The sequence below is a fragment of the Harpia harpyja genome, chromosome 3, assembly GCF_026419915.1.
Source record: "Harpia harpyja isolate bHarHar1 chromosome 3, bHarHar1 primary haplotype, whole genome shotgun sequence".
Lineage (NCBI taxonomy): Eukaryota > Metazoa > Chordata > Aves > Accipitriformes > Accipitridae > Harpia > Harpia harpyja.
In genome coordinates, this window is record NC_068942.1 from 20,668,382 (window position 1) to 20,685,853 (window position 17,472).

At 38.2% G+C, this 17,472-nt stretch overlaps 1 protein-coding gene across 2 annotated transcripts in view; it reads right to left on the reverse strand.

The window, feature by feature from the left end:
* Positions 1-17,472, reverse strand: part of ZNF292 (zinc finger protein 292) — a 56,492-nt gene that overhangs the window by 14,661 nt on the left and 24,359 nt on the right. The window contains exons 2-5 of one of the 2 annotated variants that reach the window (XM_052781547.1): positions 11,797-11,951; positions 11,180-11,258; positions 9,634-9,769; positions 226-428 (exon numbers count right to left, since the gene is read on the reverse strand). In XM_052781547.1, coding sequence (XP_052637507.1) covers positions 226-428; positions 9,634-9,769; positions 11,180-11,258; positions 11,797-11,951 — 573 coding nt within the window. Of the gene's footprint in view, positions 1-225; positions 429-9,633; positions 9,770-11,179; positions 11,259-11,796; positions 11,952-17,472 lie in introns of those variants that run through there. The other variant, XM_052781548.1, reaches the window with a different exon arrangement.

Here is a 17,472-nt window from a genome sequence, read left to right on the forward strand (position 1 = left end):
CCAGAAAATGCCTACTAGTGACCTAACATTACACATCCACAAGTGTTTTAATCAAGTCATTACTAGTCAGTTTAAAAGTGACTTAAGTGAAAAAACAGAATACCAAAAATATTTTAGATCATATTTTAAAGGAAAAACCTCTTCTACAGAAAGACAGCCTATGATTAGTGACTTCATTATCATTAAAGAAATAAGTCTAAAAAAAGTTATTCATTTTTTACTTACTTCTTCCATTAGCTTTTCATTTGGTGATCCTGAACAAAGACAGACCAGGTAGGTTTGCTTGAAATTGCCTTTTGCACTGATTTCTGGATGGTCAGAGCACAGTTTTGCCAGGGCAGTAGCTTGCGTTAATTGCTTTGTTTTCATTAGGTGCTTAATACGCATATCCAGCAGGACAGGGCCTTCAAACACTAAAAATTCATTCACTTCAAAGAAAAACAAGCCAAAATATTACATACGCATTTCACAGCAGGTTACAGAGTTCACAGATGGCATTTATTCATTTATGGTTAACCCCTAAAATTTATACAAATCAAAAAAAGGTACAAAAGGTATGAAGCAAAGATAAGGAAAAGCATCTTTGAAAACTGTACTTATTTACTATAAGGATTCCCTGCTACAGACCTTTGATCTACTTGCAGGTTTTAAGTCATTCTAATTTCTTGGCAAAATAGCTGCACACAAAACAGATTTAGAAAGCATATAAATATTAAAATATTTAGATACCATTTGATTATAGTTCTACAGAAAGACAAACAACACAAAGCCACTACTCTCACATCCTTCTTTACACATTTGTGCTACACCTTTGCTAATAGTTGCCTTTTAAAGACAAAAGGCCTTTTAGACCTTGCTATGAAAGGACAAATGTGACAAGCGTCGAAGTATCTGAAGTCCTTTCTATTGGTGTTAAATATTTCATATTACGCATCCATAGAATGCAGTCAAACTCCTTTAGAAGTTTTTCAGCCAAATAAGTTTCTGACAAAAAGAGGCCTATATTGTATACATTTGACTGTGTATAGTTTAAAACTCAAAGACAAAGGAATGGCTGTATTTTATTCAACTGTATTTTGTAGCTACGCTGCTACCAGAGTTTAAACTCTACTGTCTATGTTAACAACTCAACTCTAGGTGCTTCAGTGGAAGGCGTAAGAATCCTACAAAAAAGGGGAGCACAGGTTAATGTTCTTACTCTTACACACATACAGCTCAGGTCTCATCCAGATCTTCAAGATCAAAATTGCTTCAGCTTTGAAGCATAAGGTTTAGTACTAACTCCAAAATATTTAAAGTCACAGTTATTAAAACTAGACAGACACAGAGACAATCAATTTTATTTAATCCTTTTGACATCAACCCCTCCCTGTGACAACTGTTTCCACAAACTAGTCACACACTGCATGAAAAATCTTTCTGGTTTTCAATTATCCACATCTTAATTTCATGACACATTCCCTCATCTTTTAAAAACAACAGAATTTTCTTCTGTTTTTTGTTTCCATTCTTTAAGGAAAACCAGCAGATTCATATTCTCTCAGTGTTAGTGTAAAATCTTGATCTTTTCTAAATGAGATTTTTTTCTACCCTTTTGAGAATTTTCATCACCCCTTCCTGAAACCTCTGGGCACTTGCAGTGCTCACTTTCTGACACATCTTGATAGAAACATTCACTATATTCCTCTTAATTTACTAGCCTTGGATTTCACTTGGATCATGTTGTTGCCCATTCACCTAATTTATATTTTCTTGACTTTCAAAGTCCTGTTTGGTCTTGATGAAATAAATAAGTAATTTCAGCATCTGCAAAATTAATTACCTCTCTAGTAATTGGAGTATTAGTACACTGAACATGAGGTTTACTGAAAGAAAAAAGATCAACTCATTTTATTCTTTGCTTCCTCACATCCTAGTTAGTTTTTGATTCATGACTGTCTTTCATTTTATCCCGTGATTTCTCCTTCTTCTAGCTACTTATACAGGGTATTACTAAAAGCCCATCTTGCAACTGAAATTAGGTCAACCGTTTTCTTCTTTACCATTCCAGTGCGCAGAATTTTAGGGCAGAAAATATTGCCTTTTGCAGAAATCAGGCCTGTTAGACCCCATCATTATCTTTCATGCATTTTCAGATTTATGGTTGAATTGTCATTTCAACCAACTTCTTAGTTATTTGTTCAGGATCCTTGTGCACTATTACAAATGATCAGCTATGGCTCACTGATGTGTAAGAATATTCAGTCAAATACGAGTTCTTTCTTCCTCTCTCCACGTCAACGAAGATATGACCAGATTTTTATTCATGTAGGAACAAAGGAAAACTAGAGCGTGCTAACAGACAACTGGTAGATGGTAACCATTTTCATGTTTATCAGCGGACATCTGCCTTTTAAGCAGCAGAATAAATGTTCTTTTAATGTCATTACCAATGCCTCATAAAAAACGCTCATACTCTTGTCAACCCACAAAAGACCCAGTGATTAATTACATTCAGTAGTTTTAGCCTTGCCCTTCCTCCTACCAGGTACCAGTAATCCTTTCACCCACAGCGTTTATTTGCAGCTAGTCTTCCTGGAATAACATTGGAACATTTTACCTTATTTCTGTAACAAGATACAGGAAGACCTTAGACTTTATGCTATATTGGTAACCCAAGGCGTTTCACACTGATGTATTATTAAATTACTGAATTTAATATTTTAGAGACTGTGTTCTATCTGCTAGTCCTCAGTAATCCTCTTCCTCTAGCATTTACTGCTTCAGCCAGCCTACCTTGCATAAGCATCAGAACATTTTCTGTTATCTTCTCAACAAGACACAGGAAGACCTCTGGGTTAAAGCTACATATTAGCTCTTAAGCTTTTATTCTAATCCAAGTGATTATAATCATTACATTTCAAAGCTCATTCAAAACCCAAATTTTAATTACATTTATTTCGTAACTGAACTATGTACATTTTAAGACAAAAAACAGTGCTGAGGTTGCAGGAGCAAGTCTATGGTGGGGAAGAGTCTTAAGATTTTTTTTTTTTTCTCAACGTTTTATAAATATATTTTATAGTGCAATGTCTATTTCAAAAGTTATTGTAGACAAATTGTTAGTTTACCATAACAAATATAACTTCACAAAAATGCTTTGAGGCACAAGTGCTTTTTCAGCACAAGTCAGTTAACCTCTATGAGCACAAAAATTGAAGAATTTAATGAGAATGATCTAGTTTATCAATAGCATGATTCTTGAAAAAATTATTAAATATCGGGTTTGTGCAATGTTCCACCATTCATTAAAATTCACAATCTTATGTTTGCGCAAGGCATGTGCAGAATTCATACAAAATTACAGAACTAACATGAGAGAAAAAAGACAAGCAGATGACATCTGACAGATGGTACTATGAACTACTAATTCTGGCAAATAAACTTGGAGATACTGGAATCTAACATTTTAGACACGTTTTCCTTGTTATTCCCTTGAATCCCATAGCTGGAGTCTCAGGTCATACTACCAAGTGATTCTATGTGAAGCCCGCAAGAACTACTATGAACCTTTATTACAGTTAATACTTATACCATACATGAACCGAAAAAAGAGAAAAGGTAATCCATAGATTAGTAGCACACAAGAACATGAATAAGCCGCAAGCACAGTTCTGTAGTAAAAAGTTCTCTACGGTGGACAGTCCACATGTATGTCATATTTTGGCTGACTGGAGGACTTGTAGAGCACAAAGCAAAGAATTTTTACCTTACTTAAAGCACTCATCATCCTACTACTCTACCCTTCGCCAGTTCTTGGGTAGGTATAATCTACCACAGACCTTTATGTCTTCTCAACCTGGCTCTGGCCAAGGACGGTGAAGGCAGGAGGTGAATGTACATGTGGACTGCCCATCTCAAAGAACTTCAGTTACTAGTCAGTAACCTCTTTAGTCATCTTCAAGTGTTAGTCCACATGTGCGTTCACACTGTGGGTGACTCTGAGCTGTACTCAATACTTTCATATTTACCTGGAGCTGGGTCTCAGAATCCTTCATGCAAACAACATCTCAGCACAATTCTGCTGAATGCAGCACCAATCCTTGATGCTTCTACGATGGCATACTCTCTGGTGAAACGGTAAAAGAATTTCCAGGTGGCTGCTTTGAATATACCCAGGATGCAAACTTTTTTTTTTGTTTGTTTGTTTAAAGTGAGGCTGCTGGTATCTTTTGGCTTCTGGCGGCAGATGCTCCAATTATTGGAAATAGTTCCATGCTGGCTGTTTAAATTCTAACCTGCCTCTTATCCACCTTCATAATCTCCAAATAGTGATGGTTGTATCCTTGAACCTCTTTTTGGTGGGACACACTTCAGGAGTCTGCCTACTACATTTAAACTTATGAAAAATTCAAGAACTTAATTCTTGGCATCGAGGTTTAAATCTTTAAGGATAATCAGAATCAGATAAAAAAAAGGAGCAGCAGCCTGGCTTTTTGTAGGGTTATCTCAGATCCTTTTCCTCCGGACAGTTCCACCACACACTCTTAGTACCAGCTGAGGAGATACCAGTGACAGCTTTGAAGGATTTCACCATCACTACAAGAAAATGACAACCTCGAGGATGGAAAAACAGGTTCATGCTAAAGAGCACAAGCCACACTGACAGAAATTGAAGATGGAAGTGCAGTAGTAGAGTGTTTTAACATTTTATAGGCTACCACATAACCCAAACCACTTAGGCATACTTTGACTTTCAGTCTTTGGTACACTAAGCAATAAGGCCAAACACATTAGCCATACAACTTCAAGAAACATAAATTCTGGTTGTCATGAATTCAGATCAGCTTCAATTCAAGATTAAAATCAGTCCTGATCTCAAATTAAGCTACCTGGTAGTTCAGGAGGCCAGTAAGACAAAAGATTCACTATCATGTGAAGAACTAAGACTATCTTACTAAGGTTTCCTTCCCTAACCAATTAATGAAGCAGAGAAACATGGAAAATTCCTCTCTCCAAGTACAAGTGCTTCTTGTTCATCATATGCAATCTCAAGAAAAAAAGCAGTCATGCAGCTGAAACCTGAAGTAGTAGCAGGTCCAGTCAAGATGCAAATGCAATGCAACGTCTGATAGCAATATGAAAACAGCTAACAAGTGCTAAAGCAGGTGGGCCATTTACTTTCAGACTAGTCAATGATCAAAGCTAATACTGCCACCTTGAATTTAATAATGTGGATAAGGTATTTTATTTTCACCTGTCTAGGATATCTTTCCAGATTTGTTTCTGCTTTGGTACTGAGACTAGTTTTTCCCACTATCTGAAGTCAATGGAAACTGGCTGAATGGTGCTCCACAGCAAAGAATGTTACCAATGCGCTCATAAAGGATCTCTGAAATTTTATTTGGGAAGATTGGTACTTTGCTATCCTCATGACCCAATGAGATCATATAAGTTCAGGTGATCTCTCAAGTCTAAAAAGTCCATGATGCTACACAGACAAAACTCAAAATTTGACAGACACTCTTTAAAGGCACAGGAGACAGGTTTAGGTGGAAAAAGAAGAAAATTCACATGAACAAACTAGTAGTTTACAGCTCCTGAGCACACTTTTAAGAGATAATACTGTTGAGAAACCAAAATTTGAATCAAGAAGTTGCAGGCCTAGTCACATAATTGTTGTGGGACAGAAGCAAGAAACAACGAGATATGTGGAACCGGGGAAAGGATCTCTCTTTTTGGCAACGAACTCTCTGAGGGAGTGGAAGATTGCCTGGGAATTCTTCAAATGAATATAGATTGATCCATGACACAATACGAAACAAATTCAGGAAACTCAAAAGGAGTTTCTCTCAGAAGATCTCTCAGATGGCAGCCATGAGTAGTGCTATCAACTCCAGATGTCCACTTAGGCGGCCCACAAATGACATCCAAAGACCCTGTTGACAATTCAGTTTCTGCAAATAAATTCTCTTTGGAGTCACTAGTCAAGAATAAGAAAAAAATATATTCCTCAGCTCATTAGGAATCCAAATTCCCATTTCCAGGCTAGTCCTCCATACAAAACAGACTACCATTTGGGGAACAAGCACAGCCCTGAATGACAACACTAATGTTCCACTTGCAGGAGGAGAGGGATAAATTTTCTTCAGAAACAACTCAAGTAGGGTATCAGCATTACAATAGTTACAATTACAAGAGGAGAGTCTCTTATTGGGTGACATCTGTTGCACAGAATCTGGTAACTTAAGCCAGGTTTCCCAACATTCATGGTCGGAGATGGGCTAAAAATCCAGGGCAATGCCAATGTTTGTCACCCAAGCAGGCGACAAATCAAGTGGCTGGAGAATATTTCTGATCTGAGAAGATTTTGTGTGCACACAAACACAAATCTGTATCTACCATATGCATTAGTTCCTGCAATACAGTTCCAGGCAGACTTTACTATTTTACATCATAGTACTGTATGAACATCTTGCAGTAATACCCATCAGCAAATAAATCAGTAACAGGCATGCTGTTCTTGTCAGTGCTTCAAACAAACGGGTATCCATCCTCTACTTTTTTGAGCTCCTTAGTGCATGAATCCTTACAGACACACATTCATCAGAAAACTGAGCTGTACCCAAGGCAGTCAGGAGTAAGGCAATTACTTAATGACATGGCACTCAGAGAACAGCCTCCCTAACATTTTTGGAAGTGAGTACTTGCTGCTCATATTTAGTTGGAACCCATGCAACAGTCCATTCCTAGAACTAGGAGAGCAAGAGAACAGTCCAGTTCAGAGAAGCCTGCATTTGCTTGACTGTAATGAGAACAAACCAGCTGTGCTGTGTGGTCAGAGAAAATGAACTTGTCTCTCACACTATGTCCTGAGTTTGTACAATTTGAAAACAGAGGAATTGAAAAGGATCTGTCTCTGAGATGAAACAGACGCCTAGTTGTGCTTCCTACAGGAGACACAAAGAGGCAAACTGACCTTCAGGTGTCAACAACAGAGGCCTTCAAGAAGGGATAATCAATGACCTAAAATTCAGCAGATATCCAGTTACGTCAAAGATTCTGAATAGGTTACAATTATTCTGAATAGGTCATAATTGAGACTACCAAGACTGAATAAAATAAACATGAAGAAAGGATGGAAACAAATACAGGCAACAAAAGCTTAAGAGGGTGATATTAGGAAAAACACCCCCAGTCTCAACTAGTTGTTTCATTTCCAACAGATAAATGTTTACACTAACCATTACTCAAAGACCGAGCTGACCAAATCTGCCAAATGATAACATCCAGTGTAACAAGCTGACTACTTAAATACTTGGGAACTTCTGAAATAGCAAATGGTAAAGGCAACACAAAGAACAAAACCAAAATCCTGTAAGTGAAGTTTACAAATATTCCAAAGACTGTTATACTGGAGTTAAGGTTGAAGACTGCTGAGAGAAAGTTGTCCACTGAAAGAGGGTAAGTGGTAGCCAGTGGGAGTGCTGGATTACAGACAAGAAAGGCAGCTCTCCGGGCAATGGAGTTTTGGTATTACTAAAATACTGTTCAAATTATGAAAATATCCTTCAAATTAGCAAGAAGATGACACAAAACAATGCAGTATTACAGAGGATGACAATAGCTAGAGAACAGCTTGTCAACTGAGTAACAAAAATATGGATACGTAGTATGACAATCTTGCCACTGATACAAGTAATAACTGTAACAGGAGTCAGTCAGTCAAGTCCAAGGCAGGAGCATCCTTGAGTAAACAGCATTCAGGAGCGACAGGAATCCTGAAATGTCCATAAAGAACTTCACAGGAAAACACTAATAAAACGAATAGTCATCAAAACCAGATTCATGAGGGAGTTCTTAAAAAACCTCAAATAAGGCAAGTAAAATATTAATTAAACCTCTCTCTTAGACGTACCTTACTGTTAAGAGGACTACAAGGTGGTTGATATGAAACTAGTAAAAGAGTACTCTGGGGGACTCTGAGAACTGCATACCAATCCAAAATTTGTATTAGAAGCATAAAAAATTATTAAAAGAAGCGGCAAAATGCAAATCTTGTGGAAGAGTAAGCATGGCTCTTGTAAAAAAAATAATAAATCACTTTATACATTTACTGGACTTATCTGAGGGATTTGTGATAATATGAATAAAGGAGATCCAATTAATTTTCTAAAGGCATTAAAAGAAGTCCCTCAAAACCCCTAAAGATACCAACCTATCTTGGTAGTAAAAAGAAGATACTTATACAGATAAATTATCACTTAAAAGAAAAAAGGAAAAAAGAAAAAGAAAACAAACTCTCAGTGGGCTCCCTGAGGATCTGTACCAGGACCTCTGCTGTCCAGCATTTTTATAAATATTTGGAAAAGGGGGGTAGAGAACTAGGTGACAAAACATGCTGATAAAAGCAGGGTAGTAAAAACATACCAACAGTAAAAGACTGTAGAGGACAGGACTCCATAGCATGGCATAACAGACAAAATTAAAATGTTGATTAAAACCCCAAAGTGATTTTCATGGGGAAAAATGCAATCCTAACTACATACAGAAAAAATAGGCTGGGTGTTAGGGGAAAATGCTAACACTGAAATAGGTACTACTCCTCAAGAAAGAAACCAGGACTAAACCAGACAGTTTTAAGAAAACAGTGGTTCAATGCTCAGTCAAGAAGCAAGTCTAATGTTAGGAAATATTATGAAAGGAATGCAGAATGAGGCAGAAAATCAGTACGTCTACATGTTGACTGCTGAATAAACCTTTGGTCACCCATATGAGGAATGGGACAGTAAAGCTAGAAGATAGTATGGAATAGGCACTACAGAAGAGAGAAGTTGGGATATGACAGCAGTCTAACGAATCATGTCTTATGATGCATTCATTAAAAGACCAGAGAATAGTTTACTTTTTAATAAATAGAGAATATCACATGAAATAAGCAGGCATCAGGCTAAAAGGAGGCAGACAGTAAGAGGAACTACTTTACTTGATGTGAGAACTGTGTAACTGCTATAGACACTTAGGTGTGGCGGTTCATACAAATTTTAAAATCAATTAGGCAAAGAATCAAAAAACCAGCTAAAACTTATTAACAAAAGTATACCACTTCTGAACTGCAAATCATTAACAATGGAAATAATACATCAGGAAAATATCATTGTAAGCCTCTGCTGATCATATACTCTTCCCCATGCAACTGCTGTTAGCCATTCTCAACACTCTGGTCTACACGAATCTTCAGTAATGGCCCTCTTTGCATTTCATAACTGAGTAAATGCCATTCTCATTAAAAAAAAAAAAAGTATTTTTTATTTTTTGTTTTATGTCAAATAATCTTTGTATATCAGTACTGAACTTACCCCATCATAAAATAGCCTGTATGTAATCTCCCTTCATGCAGTTTATAAAGAAAATGGCAAGAGATCTCCAGGTATGATTGCCTTTTATGCAAAATACCAACATTAAATTCTTTGTATATTCCTAGGAACATACTGTCTTAATAATTCAGACAATGCTACAAGTGTATTTATTTATATAGCTTATAAATTATCACATAAACCATATTCAACAAAAGACTTCCATATATGATGATAATATTTCAAAGTATTACAAAAATGAGGCATATTTTATCTCAATCATCATTTTAAATTTTACCTTTATCTGGATCCAACTGTTCCTGGGAAAGAATACCACACAACACTGGGTTCTTCCACACTCCCTTCTCTTGTGTAAGTGTAGTTAAAATGTGCAGTTCCCGGCTGCCATTTTCCATCAAGTTTTTATGAGCCGCCTGAAGAATATATTTTAAAAAACAAAGTATTGTTAAAAAGAGCTATTCAGAGTGTCTTTTATACTCCTTTATACCTTATGTCAAAAAAATCCCCCCTTACCAGATAAAGAGTTAAATGCATAACAAAACAATCTTAATATTCAGTCTATAGAGGCTTTACTTCTGCCTCTGTTGTCCAAGATTTAGGCTGAGAAACCAAAATGACTGAGTGCCCCAAACTCGCCTTGAGATTTATTAAAAGGGCTACTTCTTAAATTTCTGAAACTATATTTTGAAATAGGCCTCCCTTTTAAAAATGGATGAGCAAATTCTCTGGTCCACTTATTGGTCTGGCACCAGCTGCCTAAACTCTTAGACTTTTCAGACTCTTCAGCAACTCAATTTTTTTGCACTGGAGACACTGAAAAAAATATTTTTGTAAAGACAAAAGATTTAAGGTGTAAGACCTCACTGCATGGTTCTATGCAAATATGATGAAGGCAGGCTGGAGTCTTAAAATCAATTAAAATAGTTTCTACTGCATTTAGATACTAGTATAAACTCTGGAAGCAGATGTATGCTTGGGAGCAAACTAAGTACCTGTGAAAATCTGCGGCTTAAATAGCAATGCACAAACAACACTGGTCCTTAAAAAAAAGAAAGGACTCACCTCTCTCTTCACTTTTCTTTTACTTTTCCACCTGCTCTGAAGGCTGTGGAACGTCCCAGCACCAAACAGAATTGATTTATATCAGGCAGTTGCTAGTCAAAATGCTACTCTCAAAATCAGCCTTGCATCTTCCTATGTTATTTAGGCTGAGAATCCTGAGGTAACTGTATCTGGTCTTTTTCACTATTATTCTTTCCTTCTCTATAACCCCCACTTTTTTTTTTTTTTAAACTGTAGGCAGGACCTCCCACTACATATTTCTGATAAATACTGAGGAGCAGAACTTGTTTCAACATCCTTCTTTAAAGCAGAGCTCTAATCCTTAACCAGCTAGTGCCCCGTGGGAGATCTAACAATCCTGCAGTATCAACAGATCTTTCATTCATAGTAAGTCTCAAATGTACAGCCATAAATAGTAAAGAATGACTTATATGATATTATTTCATTTCTAACAGTGTTAATAGACAAATACCTTTTAAAACATGAGCGTTCTTTCAAGTATCTGAAAATATTTTTTTTTTCTCCACAGCTGCTACATGAACAAATGACAAGAACATGCTACATGCTCCACAGCTGCTACATGAACAAGACAGATGATATGACTGACAGCAATTACTGCAGAGTACACAGGATCTCCAGCTGAAGGCCTTGATCTTTATTAGCCACCAGGAAACAAGTCTTCAGACATGCTACATACTTAATATCCCCAGGTTTCCAAACCTTAAAAGCTATTAAGTCTTCATTTCATGAATCAAACTCACCTGCACAAAAGCCTGAAATTCTTCCCATTTATTTTCAGGTAAATCAAGAGGCAGACACAGTAGAAGTTCAATACAGCTTCTGGAAGTCAAATGGGAATATTATTAGAGGCAATTTTTGGCTTTTAAAATGTACAATCAACAATTCTTTATTCTAGTATCCAAATAGTTATTTGTTTGAAATGCCAAAGTCACAAAACAGTTTGCTTTCTTTGAACATATAAAGAAAAGGTGGTCATGGACACTCTCGCAAAAACTGTTAAAGCAAACTCTCTAAAAGAACACCAATTTAAAAAAAACACTGGATTTATCATTCAAGTCCAACCCTGTAACAGCCTGTGTAACTTGATGCACTTTCAGATTGCATGCAGATCAACAGTAGCTAAGTGTTTCAAGCCAGGGATGTTGGCTTGGCCTAGATCAGGAGTCCTTCTCAAGACCGCCCCATTTCCAACAACCAAAGATGTTCTCTCTCCCATACAGCATTCACCATGAGGAAGGAAGGTGCTTCCCAAACTATTTAGAATTTCTATAAACTGTGAACTGGATTGGGAAACCATTTACGCAGTGAAAAGTTAATAGCATACAGGTTGGTTTTAGTAACAGAAAAATATACTCACAGTGCTAAACGTTCAAGCACAAAGGCTACATTTTCACACTCGGAGGTAAGATAAGGTCGTGCTTTAACATAACTTCGGATAGCCACTGTATACACCTCTAACAGGGGCAGAGGGTCTTCTGATGTTTTCCACTTTTCTGCATATTCCAGCAAAGTCTATTTAGGAGAAGGAAAAAAAAAAAACCCCAAATTCAGGAACAAATATAAGTTTTTAGTTTTATATTCCTCACTAGTAGACTATCCTTCTTAATGATTACATCTATCTGCTTAATATGAATTACATGTTCTCAAAGCATGCCTTTTTTCCTTAAGATTTATTGTTTCATTAACAACTGGAACTTAAACTCCACACACAATCATTCTCTGATCATACAAAAATGTTATGAATGACACCTCCCCCCTACGGTATCACCATACGATTAATTTTAAATTCCTATTTTCCAAATATAGAAGCCAGAAGAGCATATCTGGGAACATCATACTTTACTTTTTTTTCAGAAATTCATAATTAAGGGACTGAAAACTCATTTTTTTAGACATTCACCTCTACAGTTCAGCTTCTAAAGCAAGTAAATTTGAAAGTACTAGCTTTTATTTTAACTTCTCTACTATCAGGAACAGCTTTACATTTCCTTTCTTTTGCCACCTTGCCAATACAGGTATCTTCAGGCTACCACTTTTCACATGGTCCTGAAAGGAATATGAACTACGCATTTTAAAGACACTGTTTATACACCAAAAACTCATCAATCAAAAAGTTGTTTTCCTACTTGCCACATAAATACCTACAAACAGTGATTTCAAAATAAAACTCAGAGTGATGGAATAACCACCACCACCCAAAGTACAAAAGGCTTCCGTTCATTTCAGTCAGGGCCAGGGGACTCTGACTCAGACACACATAAAGGTGGAGTAGACAGTAAGGTTCTGTGCTGGTTTTGCTTGGGGTAGAGTTAATTTTCTTTTCACAGTAGCTAGCATGGGGCTGTGTTTTGGATTTGTGCTGAAAACAGTGTTGGTAAGGCTGAGATGTTTTCATCCCTGCTGAGCAGTGCTTACCCAGAGCCAAGGGCTGTTCTGCTCCTCACCCCACCCCACCAGCGAGGAGGCTGGGGGGGCACAAGGATTTGGAGGGGACACAGCCGGGACAGCTGACCCCAACTGACCCGAGGGATATTCCAGACCATAGGACGTCATGCTCAGCATATAAAGCTGGGGAAGAAGAAGGAAGGGGGGACGTTGGGAGTGATGGCATTTGTCTTCCCAAGTCACCGTTAGGCGTGATGGAGCCCTGCTGTCCTGGAGATGGCTAAACACCTGCCTGCCCATGGGAAGCGGGGAATGGATTCCTTGTTTTGCTTTGCTTGCGTGCACGGCTTTTTCTTTACCTATTAAACTGTCTTTATCTCAACCCACAAGTTTTCCCGCTTTTACCCTTCCAATTCTCTCCCCCATCCCACCGGTGGGGAGTGAGCGAGCGGCTGTGTGTGGCTTAGTTGCCGGCTGGGGTTAAACCATGATAGGTTCTCATGTCAACATCCAAACCATGTCACCATTGGATCGCTGCTGTCAAGCCTGGGGTAGCTTAAAGGACTGCAAACTAATTCCTACACTATGGCAGGTTGCAGCCTGTCATATTAAGATCATCAATTTTGCTGTTTGCTTCTTGGGGGGCATAACAGACAGAAAGCTCAGAGTAACAGACAGCACTTTTGGTTGTCTGACACCCTGCTCAAAGCAGGGCCATTAGAGTAAGTTGTTTGGAGTAACATCCAATGGAGCTGCGAGTACCCTGAGGGACAGAGACTCGACAGCCTCTGTGGGCAACCTGTTTCTGAGTCTGACTACCATTTATTGGGATTCCCCCCCCCCCAGTACCTAGATGCAGTCCCATGTGTTCTGTGGGATTAATAAAGACATTAGTCTCCCTCAACCTGCTGGCCACACTCTTGCTAGTACAGCTGAGGGTGTAGCTGGCGCTCTGCCGCAAGGGCACGCTGCTGGCTGTTCAGGAGGACGGCTGGGTTGGTGTCCGCAGAGCTGCTGCCCAGATACCCTCTATTGGTGCATGGGGCTACTCTCTCCCACACTCAGGGCTTTGTGTTCATTCGCCTTAGCTGAATTACGTGTCAGCCCATTCCCCCGGGATGTTGAGGTCCCTTCTCAGTCATCTCCCTGACCTCCCATGTGTCGACTGCTCCCACCAATTCGGTATCATCTGCAAACGTGCTGAGGATACACTCTGTCCCCTCATCCAGTTCACTAATAAAGAAGTTAGAGAGTATCTGCTCCAGTGTCAAGCTTTGGTAGGATGCCACAAGTAGCCCGCTGCCATCTGGACTTTGTACTACTAAGCACAAATCTTTGAGACCCACAGCTCAGCCACCTCATTATATTGCCTGGATAAGTGGACTATTTCACCATTTATAAGGACACTACGGGAGACGAAGTCCAAGGTCTGGCTGATGTCAGGCAGAAAACCATCTGCTGCTATTCCCTCATCTGCAGAACGAGCTATTTCATCACAGAAGGAAATCAGGTTTGTCAGTGTGAAAGCTTTTTATATAGCTCATACTGTCAAGGCCATTTAGCAAAAGTCACGGTTCCCCTTTTTATTAATGTCAGCTGTAATTAAAACAATTTTAACAATATTGGTTCAATTCTGACAAGGTTTGCTCCAGTAAGGAAAATCAGAGCCCTCTGGACAATAAAGCTGTTCTGCTACAGAATCCCCCTGTAGCATACATACCTACGTATGTAGAATACATACCTGAACAAAAACCAGAATAAAGTGGTTCTCAACTCATCTTAACATGCAAACACTAAAATTTTGTTTAATTTTTAATATGCAAAGGTAATAATCTTAACAAACTTGCTATGTCTGGGATATAACGCAATTCAAACGATAAAATCGGACTTTGAGCAAGTTGTCTCTGGCTTTATGTATTAGAGAGTAAGAAAACTGAACATTAATTCTTCAGGAAAGGCAAGTCAGTCACATTAAAGGACAAAACAAAACTAGGTTTAATCCTGTCTTCAACTCCACTAAGTTCAACATAAGTTAAATTCAGCATTGCCCTGTCTATGTTAGATATTTGTACTGAGTTAGCTAGTTGTACTATTAAGAACATACTTAAAATTCTTGTATTTGGCAGTGTCCAAAATATACACTCTCAATAAAAAAAAAATGTCAACTATATTAAACTGAATCAGAAGACTGTTTAATGAAGTTATTCGCAGTCACAATACCGCCGCCAGGTTATAGCACAGACAAAACATGGACAAAAAGTATCCCAGTCAAGGATGTAACAGGTAAGAAATATGTAGTTTTTGGCAAACTATTGCATTAAAACCTATTTTGGTTTTAAAGGAGGTCTCAATACACAGTCACCTTAAAAGAATCTACATACTGTACCTTCCTGCTGCAGCAGCAGATGTTTCTGCAGCATCTAGTGCTCCCTACTGGAACCTTGAGCTCAACTGGAATATTGTCTGGTTTACTGTAATACCCAATATGATGCTCTCCTAACAGCAGCAAAAAAGCACCACAGATCACAGCACAGAAATCAAGGAAGAGTAGAATACAGCAGAAGCATGAAAGAAGCAACACAGGAGGACTGGATAAACAAGATAACAACGTTAGCAAACATCTATTTTGGTACCATTTGGCAATTTTGATCAATGCACTAGAATAATCAGAACAAAGGAGTCTGCTTCAAAGAATCTTGAAAGAAACGCCAGTAAAAAGTCTCCCTCTGACCAAATACTCACATAACCAGATTTACTATGATTTCAGTTATTGATTTGCCATAGAGGACATGTTTAAGGATGCTAGCAGTAAAACAGCAAAGCTGAAGAAAAAACAGCCTAAAAAACCCAAGTGGTAGCTAACTTACCAGACCAAGGCAGTAACAGGTTGCATGAACCACCATTCAGTTTTATCCCACTGATTGTCCAAACTTGGTAGAGCTGGCCTGGCCATCATAAATCTGCCAAATAGCTTCTGCCAGTAAGGTAAGCTTATATTTAGGAAGTTGATATATGAAGTCATGAATCCTTTTTAATACTAGAAACACTAGGTTTACCTGTTAAAGACTTGATGTAAATCTCATTTTGAATGTGGCCCATCTACCTTTACTAGCATCCTCTTCAGAAGGGCACAGCAAGCAACAAGGTTAATGCAAGCTTTGGCAAGTGGACGACATTTCAAAGTTAGCTAACAAGCCAGGACAACACTTTGAGACTTTCAGGATATGTTAAGTTGAGCAGAACAGGGAAGAAGAAAGGGGTGAGGAAGGAGACTTAAGCGGGGATATGTAACTAAGCAATTGGTCTTCTGAGAAGCATCACTGAAGAATTATCAGGAGGATTCTCACCAATTGTTGCAAAGACAGCAAAACCTAGAATCTAAAGAAGAAACTAAAGGCCTCAATAGAGACACACTGATTCATAAAGCAAGGCATGACAGGTGACCATGGAGACCTGTAACAACCAGATCAGAAGATCTCAAGTTTCATGGGGCAGGAAAGAGACACCTTAAAGGTAGTCAGCACGCTCTAAAACCTCCAGCTAGGCAGTATCACCACCCGATCTGCATAAGGGATGACACAGGCCCATCATGACAGAACCCAGCTGGAATTCTCCCAGATAATTAGGAACTTTACAGAAATACTATGTACTCATTAACACCAGAAAATTGGACTGGTGAAGAACTACAAAAGCACTTGCAGAACCTATGAAAGCGCAACCAACACTACTCCAATCCACGTCCAGATTAATAAGGACAAATTGAAGCAAGTAAAATTTAATTTTGAAAATATGAGGTCAGTAGTAGTTAACCAAAACCAAAATAAAAGTAAATATAATCAACACATTGGCAAATTCTCAGAATCCACCACTTAACAAAAAATATTTGGTAAGTTGGTGAACTGTTACTACCACTACTGTCCTTTAAAAAGCAGCATGTACAGATGCAAACACACTGTATAAAGCAAGCAGGGAAGTTTGTGCTATAACACAGTGGCACTAATTTCAGCATTAAATAGTGCTATTTTTATCTTGTATATATAGATCAGCCACTTCCAAGCCATTACATGAACTATATTAAGCACTTACGCCCACCACGCCCTTCAAAAGTATTCGTCAGTATGACAGATTTCCTTGTCTGGATGTCCCCAGACTACACAGCACTGCCACTGTACAAAGAAAATCAAATTCATTCTGCTTTGCTTAATGAATCATTGTTGTGCTCTGCTTACAACCATAAAAAGAAAGAATTTTACCCCCAGCTCTGGGCCTCATTAAGTTATTTATCTCCCTAGTCAGGACATGCTTGTTAATCAAGCCAAGTACTGTATTCAGAGCACAGCAGCAAAGTTTTGCTCCTCTGTGAGACTGAAACAGCGTTTTATTTCAGCAGCAGCTTACACAGTCAAGAATGCTCCAAAAAATGGAATAATCTCAATTTGTACAATAAAAATCAGTATGTATTATATCTGTGATTTAAACTGTGGAAAATATTTAGCCATGAGTAATATTCAGACAAGACATTTTATCCTTTTCCATCTTTACCACAACCCTTACATGAATGTTGCAGTAGCAATACAGCCACTGGAGGATGCTTTTCTACTTTCAAAAGTTATCCTGAGCAATCTTCTTTGCTAAAACTAGCCCTACA